The sequence below is a fragment of the Mustela nivalis genome, assembly GCF_964662115.1.
Source record: "Mustela nivalis genome assembly, chromosome: 18".
Classification (NCBI taxonomy): domain Eukaryota; kingdom Metazoa; phylum Chordata; class Mammalia; order Carnivora; family Mustelidae; genus Mustela; species Mustela nivalis.
In genome coordinates this window covers 53,121,019-53,140,609 of record NC_139037.1, presented here as the reverse complement: position 1 = coordinate 53,140,609, position 19,591 = coordinate 53,121,019, and the positions used below count along the sequence as shown (strand labels likewise).

At 41.0% G+C, this 19,591-nt stretch overlaps 1 protein-coding gene and 1 long non-coding RNA gene across 2 annotated transcripts in view; one reads left to right on the top strand and one right to left on the bottom strand.

Moving 5' to 3' along the window:
• Positions 1-19,591, bottom strand: part of LOC309852832 — a 642,903-nt gene that overhangs the window by 251,152 nt on the left and 372,160 nt on the right. The window lies entirely within an intron of this gene.
• LOC309853936 (vomeronasal type-1 receptor 4-like) lies at positions 17,043-17,981 on the top strand (the record flags this gene model as incomplete). Its single annotated transcript, XM_082712536.1, has 1 exon — positions 17,043-17,981. The coding sequence occupies one exon, from the start codon at positions 17,043-17,045 to the stop codon at positions 17,979-17,981; it is 939 nt and encodes a 312-aa protein (XP_082568662.1).

Below are 19,591 nucleotides of genomic sequence, written 5' to 3'. Positions count from 1 at the left end.
CAAAGCAACGGGAAGATAGACGGCGGGGGAGGGGCTGGCTCCCGGTAAGCAGCGGAGCAATGGAGCACAAAATCAGGACTTTTAAAAGTCTGTTCCGCTGAGGGACATCGCCCCAGAGGCTAAACTGGGGTGAAGCCCATGTGGGGTCAGCGTGGTCTCAGGTCCTGCAGGGTCACAGAAGGATCAGGGTTGTCTGAGTGTCGCAGAGCTTACAGGTATTATAACGGGGATGCCAGCTACAGAGACAGAGCCGAGGAGTGAGCTCTCAGCTCGGGGTTACCTAGAACCAGTTGCAGGCTTGGTGAGCTTGGAGCATGGCTGGAGGCCAGGAAGATGGGAGTAATTGGACGCTGTTCTCTGAGGGTGCACTGAGGAGTTGGGCTCCGGGCTCTCGGCTCCTCCAGGCCGGAGACTAGGAGGCCACCACTTTCATTCCCGTCCTCTGGAACTCTATGGAAAGCGCTCAGTGGACAAAAGCTCCCGAAAGCAAACCCAAGCATTTTGCTGGTAAGGGCAGTGCAATTCCGCCTGGGGCAAAGACACTTGCAAATCACTATAACAGGCCCCTCCCTCAGAAGATCAACAAGAAATCCAGCCAGGACCAAGGTCACCTACCAAGGAGTGCAGTTTCAATACCAAGGAGAGCAGCGGAATTCCAGAGGAGGAGAAAGCAAAGCACGGAACTCATGGCTTTCTCCCCATGATTCTTTAGCCTTGCAGTTAATTTAATTTTTTCTTCTTTTTCAATTTTTTTTCTCTTCTTCTGCTAATTTTTTTTAAACTTTTACCCTTTTCTTTTTTAACTTTTTAAAACTAGTTTATCTAATATATATATATATATATATATATATATATATATTCTTTGTTATATTTTTTCTTTATTCGTTTTCTTTTTTTAATTGTTTCTTTACTTTCTTTCTTTTTTGCTTTCTGAACCTCTTTTTATCCACTTTCTCCCCCCTCACGATTTGGGATCTCTTCTGAGTTGGTTAAAGCATATTTTCCTGGGGTTGTTGCCACCCTTTTAGTATTTTACTTGCTCCTTCATATACTCTTATCTGGACAAAATGACAAGACGGAAAAATTCACCAAAAAAAAAAAAAAAAAAAAAAAAAAAAAAAGAACAAAAGGCAGTACCAAATGCTAGGGACCTAATAAACACAGACATTCGTAAAATGTCAGATCTAGCGTTCAGAATGATGATTCTCAGGTTCTAGCCAGGCTCGAAAAAGGCATGGAAGATATTAGGGAAACACTCTCGGGAGATATAAAAGCCCTTTCTGGAGAAATAAAAGAACTAAAATCTAACCAAGTTGAAATTTTTAAAAAAGCTATTAATAAGGTGCAATAAAAAATGGAGGCTCTCACTGCTAGGATAAATGAGGCAGAAGAAAGAATTAGCAATATAGAAGACCAAATGACAGAGAATAAAGATGCTGAGCAAAAGAGGGACAAACAGCTACTGGACCACGAGGGGAGAATTTGAGAGATAAGTGACACCATAAGATGAAACAACATTAGAATAATTGGGATTCCAGAAGAAGAAGAAAGAGAAAGGGGAGCAGAAGGTATATTGGAGAGAATTATTGGAGAGAATTTCCCCAATATGGCAAAGGGAACAAGCATCAAAATCCAGGAGGTGCAGAGAACCCCCCTCAAAATCAATAAGAATAGGCCCACACCCCATCACCTAATAGTAAAATTTACAAGTCTTAGTGACAAAGAGAAAATCCTGAAAGCAACCTGGGAAAAGAAGTCTGTAACATACAATGGTAAAAATATTAGATTGGCAGCTGACTTATCCACAGAGACCTGGCAGGCCAGAAAGAGCTGGCATGATATTTTCAGAGCACTAAACGAGAAAAACATGCAGCCAAGAATACTAAACCCAGCTAGGCTATCATTGAAAATAGAAGGAGAGATTAAAAGCTTCCAGGACAAACAAAAACTGAAAGAATTTGCAAACACAAACCCAGCTCTATAGGAAATATTGAAAGGGGTGCTCTAAGCAAAGAGAGAGCCTGAAAGTAGTAGATCAGAAAGGAATAGAGACAATATACAGTAACAGTCACCTTACAGGCAATACAATGGCACTAAGTTCATATCTCTCAATAGTTACCCTGAATGTAAATGGGCTAAATGCCCCAATCAAAAGACACAGGGTATTAGAATGGATAAAAAACAAAACCCATCTATATGTTGCCTACAAGAAACTCATTTTAAACCTGAAGACACCTCCAGATTTAAAGTGAGGGGGTGGAAAAGAATTTACCATGCTAATAAACATCAGGAGAAAGCAGGAGCAGCAATCCTTATAGCAGATCAATTAGATTTTAAGCCAAAGACTATAATAAGAGATGAGGAAGGATACTATATCATACTCAAAGGATCTGTCCAACAAGAAGATCTAACAATTTTAAATATCTATGCCCCTAACGTGGGAGCAGCCAACTATATAAACCAATTAATAACAAAATCAAAGAAACACATCAACAATAATACAATAATAGTAGGGGACTTTAACACTCCCCTTACTGAAATGGACAGATCATCCAAGCAAAAGATCAACAAGGAAATAAAGGCCCTAAATGACACACTGGACCAGATGGACGTCACAGATATATTCAGAACATTTCATCCCAAAGCAACAGAATACATATTCTCCTCTAGTGCACATGGAACATTCTCCAGAATAGATCACATCCTTGGTCCTAAATCAGGCCTCAACTGGTATCAAAAGATTGGGATCATACCCTACATATTTTCAGACCACAATGCTCTGAAGCTAGAACTCAATCAGAAGAAGAAATTTGGAAAGAACCCAAATACATGGAGACTAAACAGTATCCTTCTAAAGAATGAATGGGTCAACCAGGAAATTAAAGAAGAATTGAAAAAATTCATGGAAACAAATGATAATGAAAACACAACAGTTCAAAATCTGTGGGACACAACAAAGGCAGTCCTGAGAGGAAAATATATAGTGGTTCAAGCCTTTCTCAAGAAACAAGAAAGGTCTCAGGTACACAACCTAATCCTACACCTAAAGGAGCTGGAGAAAGAACAAGAAAGAAACCCTAAACCCAGCAGGAGAAGAGAAATCATAAAGATCAGAGCAGAAATCAATGAAATAGAAACCAAAAAAACAATAGAACAAATCAACGAAACTAGGAGCTGGTTCTTTGAAAGATTGAATAAGATTGATAAGCCCCTGGCCAGACTTATCAAAAAGAAAAGAGAAAGGACCCAAATAAATAAAATCATGAATGAAAGAGGAGGGATCACAACTAACACCAAAGAAATACAGACAATTATAAGAACATACTATGAGTAACTCTATGCCAACAAATTTGACAATCTGGAAGAAATGGATGCTTTTCCAGAGACATATAAACTACCACAACTGAACCAGGAAGAAATAGAAAGCCTGAACAGACCCATAACCAGTAAGGAGATTGAAACAGTCATCAAAAATCTCCAAACAAACAAAAGCCCAGGGCCAGATGGCTTCCCGGGGGAATTCTACCAAACATTTAAAGAAGAACTAATTCCTATTCTCCTGAAACTATTCCAAAAAATATAAATAGAAGGAAAACGTCCAATCTCATTTTATGAGGCCAGCATCACCTTGATCCCAAAACGAGACAAGGATCCCATCAAAAAAGAGAACTACAGACCAATATCCTTGATGAACACAGATGAGAAAATTCTCATCAAAATACTAGCCAAGGGGCACCTGGGTGGCTCAGTGGGTTAAGCCACTGCCTCTGGCTCAGGTCATGATCTCAGGGTCCTGAGATCGAGCCCCGCATCAGGCTCTCTGCTCTGCAGGGAGCCTGCTTCCTCCTTGCCCTCTCTCTGCCTGCCTCTCTGCCTACTTGTGATCTCTCTATCAAAATAAATAAATAAAATCTTAAAAAAAGAACAAAAAAAAAAATACTAGCCAATAGGATTCAACAGTACATTAAAAGGATTATTCACCATGACCAAGTGGGATTTATTCCAGGGCTGCAAGGTTGGTTCAACATCCGCAAATCAGTCAATGTGATACAACACATCAATAAAAGAAAGAACAAGAACCATATGATACTCTCAATAGATGCTGAAAAAGCATTTGACAAAGTACAGCATCCCTTCCTGATCAAAACTCTCCAAAGTGCAGGGATAGAGGGCACATACCTCAATATCATCAAAGCCATCTAAGAAAAACCCACCGCAAATATCTTTCTCAATGAAGAAAAACTGAAAGCTTTTCTGCGAAGGTCAGGAACACGACTGTGATGTCCATTATCATCACTGCTATTCAACATAGTACTAGAAGTCCTAGCCTCAGCAATCAGACAACAAAAGGAAATTAAAGGCATCCAAATTGGCAAAGAAGAAGTCAAATTATCACTCTTTGCAGATGATATGATACTATATGTGGAAAACCCAAAAGACTCCACTCCAAAACTGCTAGAACTTGTACAGGAATTCAGTAAAGTGTCAGGATATAAAATCAATGCACAGAAATCAGTTGCATTTCTCTACACCAACAACAAGACAGAAGAAAGAGAAATTAAGGAGTCCATCCCATTTACAATTACACCCCAAACCATAAGATACTTAGGAATAAACCTAACCAAAGAGGCACAGAATCTATACTCAGAAAACTATAAAGTACTCATGAAAGAAATTGAGGAAGACACAAAGAAATGGAAAAATGTTCCATGCTCCTGGATTGGAAGAATAAATATTGTGAAAATGTCTATGCTACCTAAAGCAATCTACACATTTAATGCAATTTCTATCAAAGTACCATCCATCTTTTTCAAAGAAATGGAACAAATAATGCTAAAATTTATATGGAACCAGAAAAGACCTCGAATAGCCAAAGGGATATTGAAAAGGAAAGCCAAAGTTGGTGGCATTACAATTCCAGACTTCAAGCTCTATTACAAAGCTGTCATCATCAAGACAGCATGGTACTGGCACAAAAACAGACACATAGATCAATGGAACAGAATAGAGAGCCCAGAAATAGAACCTCAACTCTATGGTCAACTAATCTTCAACAAAGCAGGAAAGAATGCCCAATGGAAAAAAAACAGCCTCTTCAATAAATGGTGTTGGGAAAATTGGACAGCCACATGCAGAAAAATGAAATTGGACCATTTCCTTACACCACACACAAAAATAGACTCAAAATGGATGAAGGACCTCAATGTGAGAAATAAATACATCAAAATCCTTGAGGAGAACACAGGCAGCAACCTCTTCGACCTAAGCCACAGCAACATCTCCCTAGGAACATTGCCAAAGGCAAGGGAAGCAAGGGCAAAAATGAACTATTTGAATTTTATCAAGATCAAAAGCTTTTGCACAGCAAAGGAAACAGTTAACAAAACCAAAAGACAACTGACAGAATGGGAGAAGATATTTGCAAACGACATCTCAGATAAAGGGCTAGTGTCCAAAATCTATAAAGAACTTAGTAAACTCAACACCCAAAGAACAAATAATCCAATCAATAAATGGGCAGAAGACATTGATAGACATTTCTGCAAAGAAGACATCCAGATGGCAAACAGACACATGAAAAAGTGCTCCATATCACTCGGCATCAGGAAATACAAATCAAAACCACAATGAGATATCACCTCACACCAGTCAGAATGGCTAAAATTAACAAGTCAGGAAATGACAGATGCTGGTGAGCATGCGGAGAAAGGGGAACCCTCCTACGCTGTTGGTGAGAATGCAAGCTGGCGCAACCACTCTGGAAAACGGTATGGAGGTTCCTCAAAATGTTGAATATAGAACTACCCTATGACCCAGCAGTTGCATTACTGGGTATTTACCCTAAAGATACAAACGTAGTGATCCGAAGGGGCACGTGCACCCGAATGTTTATAGCAACAATGTCTACAATAGCCAAACTATGGAAAGAACCTAGATGTCCATCAACAGATGGATAAAGAAGATGTGGTATATATACACAATGGAATACTATGCAGCCATAAAAAAAATGAAATCTTGCCATTTGCGATGATGTGGATGGAACTAGAGGGTATCATGCTTAGGGAAATAAGTCAATTGGAGAAAGACAACTATCATATGATCTCCCTGATATGAGGAAGTGGAGACCCAACATGGGGGGTTAAGGGGGTAGGAGAAGAATAAATGAAACAAGATGGGATTGGGAGAGGCGCCTGGGTGGCTCAGCAGGTTGGGCCTCTGCTTTCGGCTCAGGTCGTGATCTCAGGGTCCTGGGATAGAGCCCCGCATTGAGTTCTCTGCTCAGCAGGGAGCCTGATTCCCCTTCTCTCTCTGCCTGCTGCTCTGCCTGCTTGTGATCTCTCTCTCTCTGTCAAATAAATAAATAGGTAAAATCTTTAAAAAAAAAAAGATGGGATTGGGAGGGAGACAAACCATAAGTGACTCTTTTTTTAAAAAAAGATTTTATTTATTTATTTGACAGACAGAGATCACAAGTAGACAGAGAGGCAGGCAGAGAGAGGAGGAAGCAGGCTCCCTGCTGAGCAGAAAGCCTGGATTCGGGGCTCCATCCCAGGACCCTGAGATCATGATCTGAGCCAAAGGCAGCCGCTTAACCCACTGAGCCACCCAGGCGCCCCCATAAGTGACTCTTAATCTCACAAAACAAACTGAGGGTTGCTGGGGGGAGGGGGGGTTGGGAGAAGGGGCTGGGGTTATGGACATTGGAGAGGGTATGTTCTATGGTGAGTGCTGTGAAGTGTGTAAACCTGGCGATTCACAGACCTGTACCCCGGGATAAAAACATATTATATGTTTATAAAAACAAAACAAAACAAAACAAAACAAAACTCTTCCCCCCAGCTGCACTCCGTATAGCATTAAGTCTCTAAGATTTGCAAGCTTCACTATGACATGTTAGGGTGACTATCTATTTTTCTTGACTTCACTAGAGGTCCTCTGTGCCTCTTGTGCTCAAATGCTTGTTTCCTTCCCCAGATTAGGGAAGTTCTCATCTATGATTTGCTAAAATATACCTTTTGTCCTCTATCTCAAAAAACCCCATTAGGGGTCCCAATAATTCTGACATTGGAATAGTTCATGGCATCATTGATCTTTCTCAGTCTATTATCATGGGACATTAGCTGCATATCCCTATTTTCCTCATCTTCAATCCTTTCTATCAGCTTATGGTGTAGGCTACTGAGTCTCTCTTCTGCTTCTCTGTTGGAGTATCCAGTTTAGGTTGAATCTCATGGATAGCATTTTTAAGTTCAGCCTGATTTGATCTCACTTCTGCCCTTAGAGATTCTCTGTTGCGCTAATGCCTTTATCACACCTGGCTATTGTTTTCATGATTGCTATCCTGGGCTCTATCTCTGACATCTTGCTTATCCTCATATCCATTACATCTGTGGCAGAGGATAATGTCTCTGATTTTTTTCTTTGTTGGGAGTTCCTCCTCCTAGTCATTCTGTTGAGGGATGGTTGAGTGAATGAACAGAGTCCAAACTGTCAACCATGACCCAGGCTAGATGCAGCCTAACAAAATCTGTGGTGGTCAGATGCCACCACTGAAAAAACTAAGTCAAATTGAAACATAAAAGTAAAATAAGAAAATTGGAAATTAAAATAAAAGAAGATACAGAAATTTTAAGAGCTAAAATGACTTCCTTGGATTTTCCACCAGCAAAATTCACCATTTGGTCTATGTCTACCAACCCTTCCCACTGTGAGAGTCTTATTCTAGCTGAGAACTTTGAGGGATGACAGTCCACAGAAGACCACACTCACTGATGACACCAATTGCAAGTTTGTAGGTCCCCAAAATTATACTCAGTATCCATAGATCTCTATAGATCTATGTCACAGAATCACAGAAACTAGAGTCACAGAGCTAGGGTCACAGAGCTCACTGAGAGCTGTCTCCTCATTGTAGATTATTACAGGAAAATGAACAGATGACCAACTGACAGGGACAAGATGTACGGGGCAGAGTCCAGGAAAAGTAGTCACTGTGGATCTTCTTGTGTGCTCTTTCTGCAAAGTCATATAAAGGGTTACTTTCTGGAGTTGATATGGGATAACAGTCATGGAGTATTGCCAGTGACGGAGGCTCATCCAAGCCTCAGTACCCAGAATTTTTACTACAGTTATATGACTTACCTTGCAGATGATCGACAGTCTTCATACTGTCCCCAGGGTGAGTTGATAAATTTGGTCTTCAGCCATCCAGAGACTGACAGGAGAACTTGGGCCCCAAGGTCCATTGTCAACTACATGGCTAGATAGTCTGGTGGGCAAGCCTCCAAGCAAACAAAGATATTGGATTCAGGTGTCTGGAGGTCTCCTCCCAATATCAGAGGGCAAAGCCCAGATCTCCCTCTGAGGGAGTCTAATTCTTCTCTACAATGGTCAGCTCCCGGACTCTGCCCCAGACTGACTCACAGAAAAATGTGTATGTTTGTCTGTGAATCTACCTATGGTAACATGTTGACATCATGATCTGGGGTAGTATAATTTGGAGTACTTTTACCATTGGAGGAAGCAGTGTGGGATAGAGGTACTACTATGAAAAAAGCTAATCTGTCTTCTCAAGTCACTATGTACTTTTTCATAGTTTGGTACTAAATTGCTTATTTTCCATCTTGACCTACTGAGTGATGTTTGGAAGAGGTGAATTCTTCTCTGCCCCCACCATAGTTGCCTCATCAAGCAAGAGAGCCCATATGGCTGTCAACCCATTCTCTAACCACACAAATGCACACATTTGGTTACTTAGACCTCTGTGCAACTCAGACATTCAAAGCCACATAAGGATGTAAGTCATGCTCAAACTCAGATGCATGCTCACCACGTGCAGACATCCCCATTCTGGCACACTCATGGTGCACATTCCCCCACAGATGGTGCCATCCCATTGACTTTCCCACGGTCACTCACACAATCACCAGGTGGATATGTCTCTCACTAACGAGTTTGTCAATAGAGGTTTCATACATATCTCCAAACTTATGAGGCAAGACAGGAGGATCCTAATTGACTTTTAGACTCCTTCTCACCTACCAGAGCCCACAATGCAAATATTAAGTGTGTAACATTGAAGACATGCTCCGAGCATTGCCACTTGAAGAGTGGATCTGGTGAGAAACTTTGGGTGTGCAGGGCCCGAGTTGGGTGAAAGCACAGGGAAAGGAGGCAAAGGAGATGGGGGTGCCGAGAACAAGCAGTGTAGGTATAAGAGAGTCATTGGGTAAAATACACCTGGGTTATAGTGTGTAGAATGTTTTAAGCACACCATGGGTCTTCATGGCACAAGAGTACAGCATGGGCTTGGAAATTGAGGGTATGCCACATCCCAGGCTCTCTGGAGAGAAGGGATAAAGAGGTCATGGAAACAAAAGGTAAAATGGAGAGGAGAGAGTGTGGCCATGTGAGTGAGGGACAGGGCTGTTAAGAAGCATGGGAGATTTCATCAAGATCAAAATCTTCTGCACAGCAAAGGAAATAGTCAACAAAACAAAGAGGCAACCCATGGAATGGGAGAAGATATTTGCAAATGACAGTACAGACAAAAAGATTGATATCCAGGATCTATAAAGAATTCCTCAAACTCAACACACACAAAACAGACAATCATATAAAAAAAATGGGCAGAAGATATGAACAGACACTTCTCCAATGAAGACATACAAATGACAATCAGACACATGAAAAAATGTTCACCATCACTAGCCATCAGGGAGATTCAAATTAAAACTACATTGAGATATCACCTTACATCAGTGGGAATGGCCAAAATTAGCAAGACAAGAAACAACATGTGTTGGAGAGGATGTGGAGAAAGGGGAACCCTCTTCCACTGTTGGTGGGAATGCAAGTTGGTGCAGCCTCTTTGGAGAACAGTGTGGAGATTCCTCAAGAAATTAAAAATAGAGCTTCCCTATGACCCTGCCATTGCACTCCTGGGTATTTACCCCAAAGATATAGATGTCATGAAAAGAAGGGCCATCTGCACCCCAATGTTTATAGCAGCAATGGCCACAGTCGCCAAACTGTGGAAAGAACCAAGATGTCCTTCAACGGACGAATGGATAAGGAAGATGAATACTGTTATGCTGAAAAGAAATAAAAAATTAAAAAAGAGAAATAAAGAAGCATAGGAGAGTCCATGTCCACAGTAGGTTAAGGATCACTGTGGGGTGAGCTATATATCTTTTACAAGATGAAAGATTCTTTTCTTGATTTTATTTTATTTCGCTTTATTTTATATTATTTTATTTTTTGTTTCATTTCGTTTCATAGGAAATGCAGATTGCACAAGCAGCACCTCAGTTGGACATTTATGGTGCTCAAGAACCCTGACCCCCTTGCATTTTCCTACAAATGGGCCATGAGAGCTTGTCTTGAGGTCCCAGGAGGGGAACAGAGCTACTTGCATACTCTAGAGCAAAGAAAAATGCTCCCATATCAGGGAAGGTCATTCTCTTTTGACAAGTGTACAGCTTTGGGAGGACACACATGGAGTGAGGAGGGAGGAAGGGAATATTGGCCTAGGCAGCCAGCTGAAAAGAATCAGTCCTGGCCACCAGTAACGTTAATACCCAGGATAGAGCCAGAAGTGGCAAAAGGAGTAAGAGGCTTACAAGGGGATCATGGGCTGGTGGAGAAAGATGACTTTGGGTGATGAAATCAGTGGGAGAGCTTTGTGGGTTTGAGTAGACTAAGGATCCCAGAGGAAAACAGCAGATGTAGGTTGGTGAATGGGGGATACAAGGAAGTGAAGGCTGGGACTTTGATGGAAGAGAGAGGAATATATGGAATTGGACAGAGGTCTGTGGAATAGGGCAGATATCAGTCCAAGGGAAGGGAGAGGTAGTGGGTGCCATGAGTGTTTGGCTGCAGTCTCCATAATGCATGGGGCCAGAGTTGACAGATGGAAGCAATCCCAGTTGGGTGAGGGAAGTAGGTAGGGTATGGCAGTAGAAGGGTCTGGTGGAAGTGGGAGGGTCAAATGCAAATTAAGCAGTTGGAAGGTGATGGGGCAAGGTCTTAGTGATGGAAAAGATCTAAGGATTCATAGGATGATGGTCTCAATGGCAATAGAGGTACAGAGGGGACCAGTATGGAGACTCAGAGGATGGAGGTATGGGGCTTATTGGGGTTAAATGATGTCATTTCCACTCTTTAATGTTGTCATTTATCTTGCATTCCCACATTACTCATGGATAATTTTTGCTTTGAGTCCATGAAGCAAACTCTTATTTGTGTAAATTGCCCCCAGAATTTTTTTTAACATACAATAGGTACCCTGGTAGAAGGTTGAGTGATCAGCACCCCATCCCTATCCCACTCCTGTGTGAATATCAGGTGGAGGGTGTGCCTGGGTTGGAACTGGCAGGATAGTCTGGTCTTTGGCACCAGGCACCCAGTATTGGCAATAGGCTACAGACCTGGCCCTTCCCAATACTTTGATCTTCAAGAACTTTTACTGTCCAAAAGTGATTTGATGAAATTGTTGTTCTCTTGTGAAATATTTCTGAAATGTAATACATGCTTTATATTAGAATGAAACATAATACAGAATTTTAAAGTTGTAGGTAATGTTGGTTCCTTGTGTGAAACCAGCATTGTGAATATGATCATAATTAAGAATATTTTAATTTTTGTTCTACAGTGGTAGCAGTTTCATGTTATTATCTCTTGGATGTATTGCCTTACAGTGCAAAAGGGACTTTGCCACGCAATTAAGTTTACATAGAGAATAAAATAGGGAGGTTATCCTTTTTTGTCTGAGTGGACAGGTGAAATCCTAAGACCTTGAAAGCAGAAGAAGTCAATTAGATGCAACAGAAGAGGAAGAGACTGGAAAGAAGAGGGAGATTCAGTGTGCTATTGCTGGTCATCAAGGAGGTGCGAGCTTCAGGGATACCTACTATCTTATTTTGGAAACTGCCGCATCCAACCCATTCTTCAGCAATGACCACTTGGACCAGTCAACAGCCATCCTTACAGAGCCAAGACCCTCCAATAGTAAAAGGTTGTGACTAACTAAAAGCTCACATAATGGTTAGCATTTATGCGCAATAAAGTATTTTTTGTTGTTATGCACATTGTTTTCATAGACACAATGCTAGAACACACTTAACAGACTGTAGCATGGTGTGACTATAAATGTCCTGTGCACTGGGAAACCAAAAAAATTCATTTGACTTGCTTTATTGTAAGATGTGCTTTACCGAGGTGGTCTGGAATAGTTCTGCAATATGTCTGAGGCTTGGCTGTATATGTAGAAACACAGTTAATGATAAACAACAAAAGAAGTAAAATTCCCATATGTTATCCCACACATGATGCCATTTGATCTCCACCTGTAATAATTTTCTTCCAATTTCTGTGTATTCTCCCTTTTATACATGGTCAGACTGTATCTGATATTATATCTGAAATGGCATAAAATGAAATACATATACACACCTCTCATATATATTGTTTGGTACAATTTTTACAAAAATATTGCCATGGTAAACTTCCTTTTCTTTCAAGTGGCTTTCCTCAATCAGTGGTCTAGGAGAGATCATTGTGCCAGGAGAAATACACATACTTTATTTCCTGAAACACAACTGATTACTGAGTGATGTTTATCTAAACACTCCTTGTTTATACATTTAAAGAGCTGAATGAAAACAGTAATCTTTTTTTTTTAAAGATTTTATTTATTTATTTGACAGAGAGATCCCAAGTAGGCAGAGAGGCAGGCAGAGAGAGAGAGAGAGAGAGAGAGAGAGAGAGGAGGAAGCAGGCTCCCCACTGAGCAGAGAGCCCGACGTGGGACTCGATCCCAGGACCTTGAGATCATGACCTGAGCCGAAGGCAGAGGCTTAACCCACTGAGCCACCCAGGCACCCGAAAACAGTAATCTTAATATTGGTTTTCTGGGTAAGATCATAAGAGCTTTAAGTTTCTCTATATTGGGGGGCAATAACATTCAACATTCCTGTAGTATTAGGAAAAAATAATGGTATTTCCAAATTTTTAAAGATAAATGATGCTGGGAAAACTGGACAGCTATATGTAGAAGAATGGAACTTGACCATTCTCTTATACCATACACAAAGATAAATTCAAAATGGATAAAAGACCTCAATGTGAGACAGGAATCCATCAGAATCCTAGAGGAGAACATAGGCAGTAACCTTTTCAATATCAGCCACAGCAACTTCTTTCACAATATGTCTCCAAAGGCAAAGGAAACAAAAGCAAAGATGAACTTTTGGGACTTCATCAAGATCAACAGTCTCTGCACAGCAAAGGAAACAGTCAACAAAACAAAGAGGCAACCCATGGAATGGGAGAAGATATTTGCAAATGACAGTACGGACAAAAGGTTGATATGCAGGATCTATAAAGATCTCCTCAAACACAACACACACAAACAGACAATTATATTAAAAAATGGGCAGAAGATATGAACAGACACTTCTCCAATGAAGACATACAAATGACAATCCTCTTTATCCAGATTCACCAAGCATTGCTGTTTTATCACAAATTCCTTTTTATCTGTTTATATGCTTTTGCTGTTACATGTGACAATACTTTTCCAACATCTGGACACTTTCACCATAATCTCTGGATATTTACCTTCTTATGTCAAAGGTATTCTCCTTTCTTTTTTCTTTCTTTCTTTTTTTTTTTTTTGTGAGATTTGTTTAAAAGTAAACTAGGACAGGGTGACAAACCATGAAAGACTCCGGCCTCTGGGAAAGAAACTGAGGGTTACAGAGGGAGAGAGGTGAGGGATGAGGTAACCAGGTGTTGGATATGAAGGAGGGCATGTTTTGTGATGAGCACTTCAGTGTTACACACAACTGATGAATCCTTGAACACTATGTCAAAAACTAATGATGTACTATTTGTTGGCTAACTGTACACAGATAAATAAATGGGGAAAAAAGTAAACTGTGAAGTAACATGGGGCTGGAAGTCACAACCTCAAGATCAAGCATCGAACCTTCCACCACTAGAGCCAGCCAGGTGCCCCAAGGTCATTCTCCCAACACAAGAAAACTATCATACATGTATGAGCAATACTAGTATCATGCCTTCATTTCCCTGACTGTCCATATACAGATTTCCTGCAGTGACACAATGATGTCATTTTTGTTTGTTCTCAGAAATCTTGGATCCAGTCATGTCAGGGATTTATTTTATTGGCTTTGTTCTTTAGTCTTTAATCAAGATCAGGTACCACTCTTGCTTTGTTTTTGTCCTCAGTGATAGTGACAGTATTGAGGAATGCTGTCTTTGTTTTGCAGAATGTCCCTCATTGTCAGTATATCTCTCCAGGCCTCTCTCCCAGCTCTCTGCCCTTTGCTTGTGGCCAATCAAATTTGTCTTCCTCCAGATTTCCCCTTTGTGTAAGGACACCAGTCATGATGCACTAGTGGCCAATCTACTCCACCTGACCTCATGTTAACAGAATCCATCTGCAGTGACCCTAATTCCTAAGAAGGGCATATTCTGAGGTACTGGGAGTTAAGACTTCAGCATATTAATTTTGATGAGACTCATTGCAACCCATTATAGATGGAGTAAGTTGATGCCATAGAAAAGGGCATCATTACAAATGTGTTTTTTCCAGATAATGAGAAAGAAGCCTGGAAATTGGGGAGCAAAGAGAAAAGGTCTTTCTCAGACCAGTAATGAGTTCCAGCTGAGATGCTGTTTCCTTCCTTCCTCCTGAGAGACCATGTGTTCATAACTTGGAAACCTTTACTGCTGTCTCTCCATGCTGTCACTCTGCCCCTTTCCCCTGGGCTCTTTGGCTCCCTCATACCCACTCTCCTTTCCAGCGTTCTCTGGCCTAGTGCCTGTTTTCGACCCATGCTTCTTATTACCCCCAGGCTTTGTGTCCTTTTCCCACATGCCAGCAGTATCATGAGAGTTGCTAGCTAGAAACTTGTAGTTGTTCTTCACACTTGGCACCTGGGAGAAAGGTTTTTAAAAATAATCTCAGCTCCCAAGCCTGTCAGTGCCAATGCTGCTTCAGGTGAAATGATAATTGCAGTTGTGAAGGGAGGGGAGCTCCCAGAGTCATAAAAACACATCTCAGGGCCCAGCTGCCCCTCCTCCACCTATACTGCCTGCTCTGACCATCACCCTAAGCCCTCCAGTTGGGCAGCAGGAAGAAGTTGGTGGGTTTTCTGTATCTTTCTATCTGAGAGATACAATCTGGAAGGCAAGGAGTTGTCTCAGGAGTCCAGGTAAGGGAGCATAATGGACAAAGGGGGATTTCTGTGTATGAATGTGGTCCAGTGCCGAAGCCGGGTATGGAGGTGGAATCCATCCCGAGGCAGGAGCTGAGTCAGTAAAGAGAGATGTAAACCTAGACCAGCACCCACCCCTGATGGCTCCTGAGGCCACAGAGTAGAATCCTCCCTGACAGTGACTGTTGTGTTTTCATCAAAGGGGTGGTCAAAACTGACTTTTTAAAGTGTTAATTTTAATTCCACTTACTTACCATACAGAGTTATATTATTTTCAGGTGAGGTATATAGTAGTTCAACATTTTCTCCAGAGAGCTCTGATTTTTAATGTGCCTGAGGACTGTCATTCTGGAGTGAGTCTGCTGTTGAGTCTTTGTTACAGGAGCCATAGCATAACTTGCAGATCTTGACATGTGCAGGCATAGTACCTCCATGTCTGTAATAAATGTTGGACGAATGTGTAGAAATCATGTGATCATGTGCAGACACAGTGTGTCAGATCACAGTTGCTGGAGTTTCTCTAAATCTGGGTCTATGAAGTGCTTAATGGATTAAATACTTGTGTATCAATTGGTTATGGAGGGACTTTCCCCATAAAAGTAGGGAAGCATCATTTAAGAAAAATAGAGCTTAATGCATTTCAGACATGATTTTTACACTCTAATGTATCTTGTATTGTGTATGCTGCTATTAAATATTAGAATCCAAAAACTATGTCACTTTTATAAGATGCAAGGTTTTTGCTCTACATTACATTTTGCATGTCTGTTATTTCAGCATCTTACACAGATCTTGCTTCACAGCTACTAATTTTATTTCATCAGGTATTCATAAATACATACATATATGATCTGGATGTAGTCGTTATTTTGTTTCTACTTTACACAATGTAATCTGGCAGTGGTGCTCCTTGTGCAGAGTCTATGCCTTGTACATTTGCTCTTGGAATGAAAGCAAATGATTCTTTCTGCTGCTGTGCTAATTTTGAGTCAGTCTTGCATTCATTTAGTCCTGCTTGTTTTGGGGCAGGGTCCTGAGTCTTTGTAGTACTGTAGTCAGTGGATCTACAGTTAATTACTAAGTCTAAAGCTTTATTTAAGTTCATATTTGATTATAGGACAGTCTTCCTAAATAAGTGAAAACTCATCGTTAACAAAAATTTACTTATTTTTACATTTTTATTGTTATGTTAGTCAACATACAGTACTTCATTATTTTCTGACGTAGTGTTCCATGATTCATTATTTGCATATAGCACTGGGTGATATATGCAAACAAAATTTTAAATAAGGCAGCTGTCTCAATTCAGATGGCAAGGTGCTAACATAAAACTAAATCGAGATCTGGTTTATCTAAAGACCACTGCTGATTAGTATTTTTGTATATTATGGATTCAGTGCACTAACTTGTGACCAGCCCAGCCAGTTTCGAGTCCCCACCCTGAATTGGTGAGTGAATTTAGACAAAGCAGTTCACCTCTGTGTAACTGTGTTGTCCTCATCTTTATGAGGAATGCAGTGAGGAATGCCTCCTGAACCTGTGAGAAATAAGAAGTGATCCCCATGGGTGGCCATTAAACCAGCGATTCACACATGCAAGTATTTGGTAGTGGTTATGTATGTAACCCTTGGAAGGCTCTAAATGACAGAAGAACTTTTAGTAGTATTTCAAAGTAGGAAGTGTAGCTAAGTGCAGAATATTAAATTATATGACATGATATGTGTGGCCCGTTCCTCATATTCCCATGCAGGATCCTCTACCCGAGAAGACAGATATCAGTCACTGAGTACTGTCAGGATGGCCACCAGGGATCTGGCAGTGGGAGTGATCATCTTAATACAGACTGTGGTTGGAATCCTGGGGAACTTCTGTCTTCTTTACCATTATCTCCTCCTTCATTTCACTGGGTGTAGGCCGAGGTCCACAGATTTGATTGTTAAAAATCTGATTGTAGGCAACATTTTGGTCCTGTTTTCTCTTGGAATATATGAGTCAATGTCATCTTTTGCATGGTATCATTTCGTCAGTGATTTTGGATGCAAAATTTTCCTCTATTTTCGTGGGGTGGGTAGGGGGGTGTCCATTGGCACCACCTGCCTCCTGAGTGTCTTCCAGGCCATCACCATCAGCCCTAGGAATTCCAGGTGGGCAGCACTTAAAGGGAAAGCTCCCAAGTGTATTGTCCCTTCAATTGTATTGTGCTGGGTCATACAGATATTGGTAAATATCATGTATCCTTTGTTTATGACTATCACTTTGAAAAACAAAAACTTCACAAATAGGAAAAGTTTTGGGCACTGCTCAAGTTTTCGTCATGAGAAAAATAATGACCTATTGTATGTAGCATTGTTGTCATTCCCTGATGTGGTATACTTGGGGCTTATGCTCTCGGCCAGCAGCTCCATGGTCTTCTACCTGTACAGGCACAAGCAGAGGGTCCAACACATTCTTAGGATGAACATCTCCTCATCGTCACCTGAGTCTACAGCCACCAAAACCATCCTTCTCCTGGTGAGCACCTTTGTCTACTTTAACACTCTCTCCTCTATCTTTCGTATTATTTTGGGTATTTTTGATTATCTCAGCTGGTACATTCTGAATGCCAGTTTGATAATCACTCTGTGTTTCCCAATCCTCAGCCCCTTTCTGCTCTTGAGCCGCGACCCCAGGATATCCGTGGTCTGCTTTGCATGGATAAGGAATGTAAAATCCCCTCATGTTATGAGAAATATGTAAATTGTAGGAATTTCCTTAATGTTCCTAATGTTGGTAATTCACTCACCCCCTTAGGGTCCCCAATATAATGATGAGAAGCTAACAGAACATCATCTCCTTCAAAATTAACAATAAGTCACAATGGTAATTGTAATGTGATACTATATAATTATCTTATAAATACTCATGGGTTTGAAGTTTTGATGATGATCAGTGGAGGAGCCCAGAAACTATGCAGTTATAAACTCCATGTCCTGAAGTGATCTGGATATTATAGAGAAGTCTTTGAGTGTGTCGGGTAAATTTGTCACCTAAATTTCCCAGAATTGAAGTAGGAAATGAAATGTAGGAAGAGGAACATGAAAATGGATCAGTGAGTGACAGGTCATCAGTGAAAAGAAGAGAATTGTACTGGAGTGGATATTCAGACAGTGAGTACGGTTTTGGGGAGCCAGTGATCATTTTGTAGTTTTCCTACTAGAGGGGCAATAGTTAGTCATGTGATGTATGATGTCATGGGAGTTTGGTAGATGAGCATTGTAAATATTTTCAGGTAGAAACAGACAGATTGAACTGAAATGGGTAGTGGAGAGCATAGAGTTACATATTACCTAACTCTTAAACAACATCAGGTGATTGTAACAATTTTAAATGACATGAATTCCATAAAATTGGCATCTATGGAAGGCAGATATTTCTCTCCTTTGTGAAGGGGATTTGGGCCTGTTAGCAAGAAAGGGGTTTGGTGGCGAACACTCATGTCCCTGAGGTTCTGAGATTAGTTTATGGTGGGGCCTTCCAGTGAATTTAGAGCTGTGAAGGGAGAGCCATTTGAAAGGCAGAGACATAAATCCTTTCTGTTCATGTGGAGTTTGTGGCTCCTTGATTTTCAGTTTTCCTCAATTTTAGGAGAGGTGTATTTTTTTTAAAGACTTTATTTATTTACTGACAGAGAGAGAGAGAGAGAGGGAGAGAGAGCACAAGCAGGAGGAGCGGGAGGCCGAAGGAGAGGGAGAAGCAGGCTCCCTGCTGGGCAGAGAGCGAGATACCTGGCTCAATCCCTGGACCCTGAGATCATCACCTGAGGCGAAGGCAGAGGCTTCACCCACTGAGCCACCTAGGTGCCCCTTAGGAGATTTCCCCCCCACCCGGTATTCTTTTTATTATTACTATTATTATTATTATTAATTTCTTTTCAGCGTAACAGAATTCATTGTTTATGCACCACATCCAGTGCCCCATGCCATATGTGCCCTCCAAAATACCCACCACCTGGCTCCCCCAACCTCCCACCCTCTGCCCCTTCAAAACCATCAGATTGTTTTTCAGAGTCCATAGTCTCTCATGATTCATCTCCCCCTCCAATTTTTCTCAACTCCCTTCTCCTCTCTATCTCCCTATGTCCTCCACGTTATTTGTTATGCTCCAGAATTAAGTGAAACCATATGATAATTGACTCTCTCTGCTTGACTTATTTCACTCAGCATAATCTCTTCCAGTCCTGTCCATGTTGCTACAAAAGTTGGGTATTCATCCTTCCTGATGGAGGCATAATACTCCATAGTGCATATGGACCACATCTTCCTTATCCATTCATCCGTTGAAGGGCATCTTGGTTCTTTCCACAGATT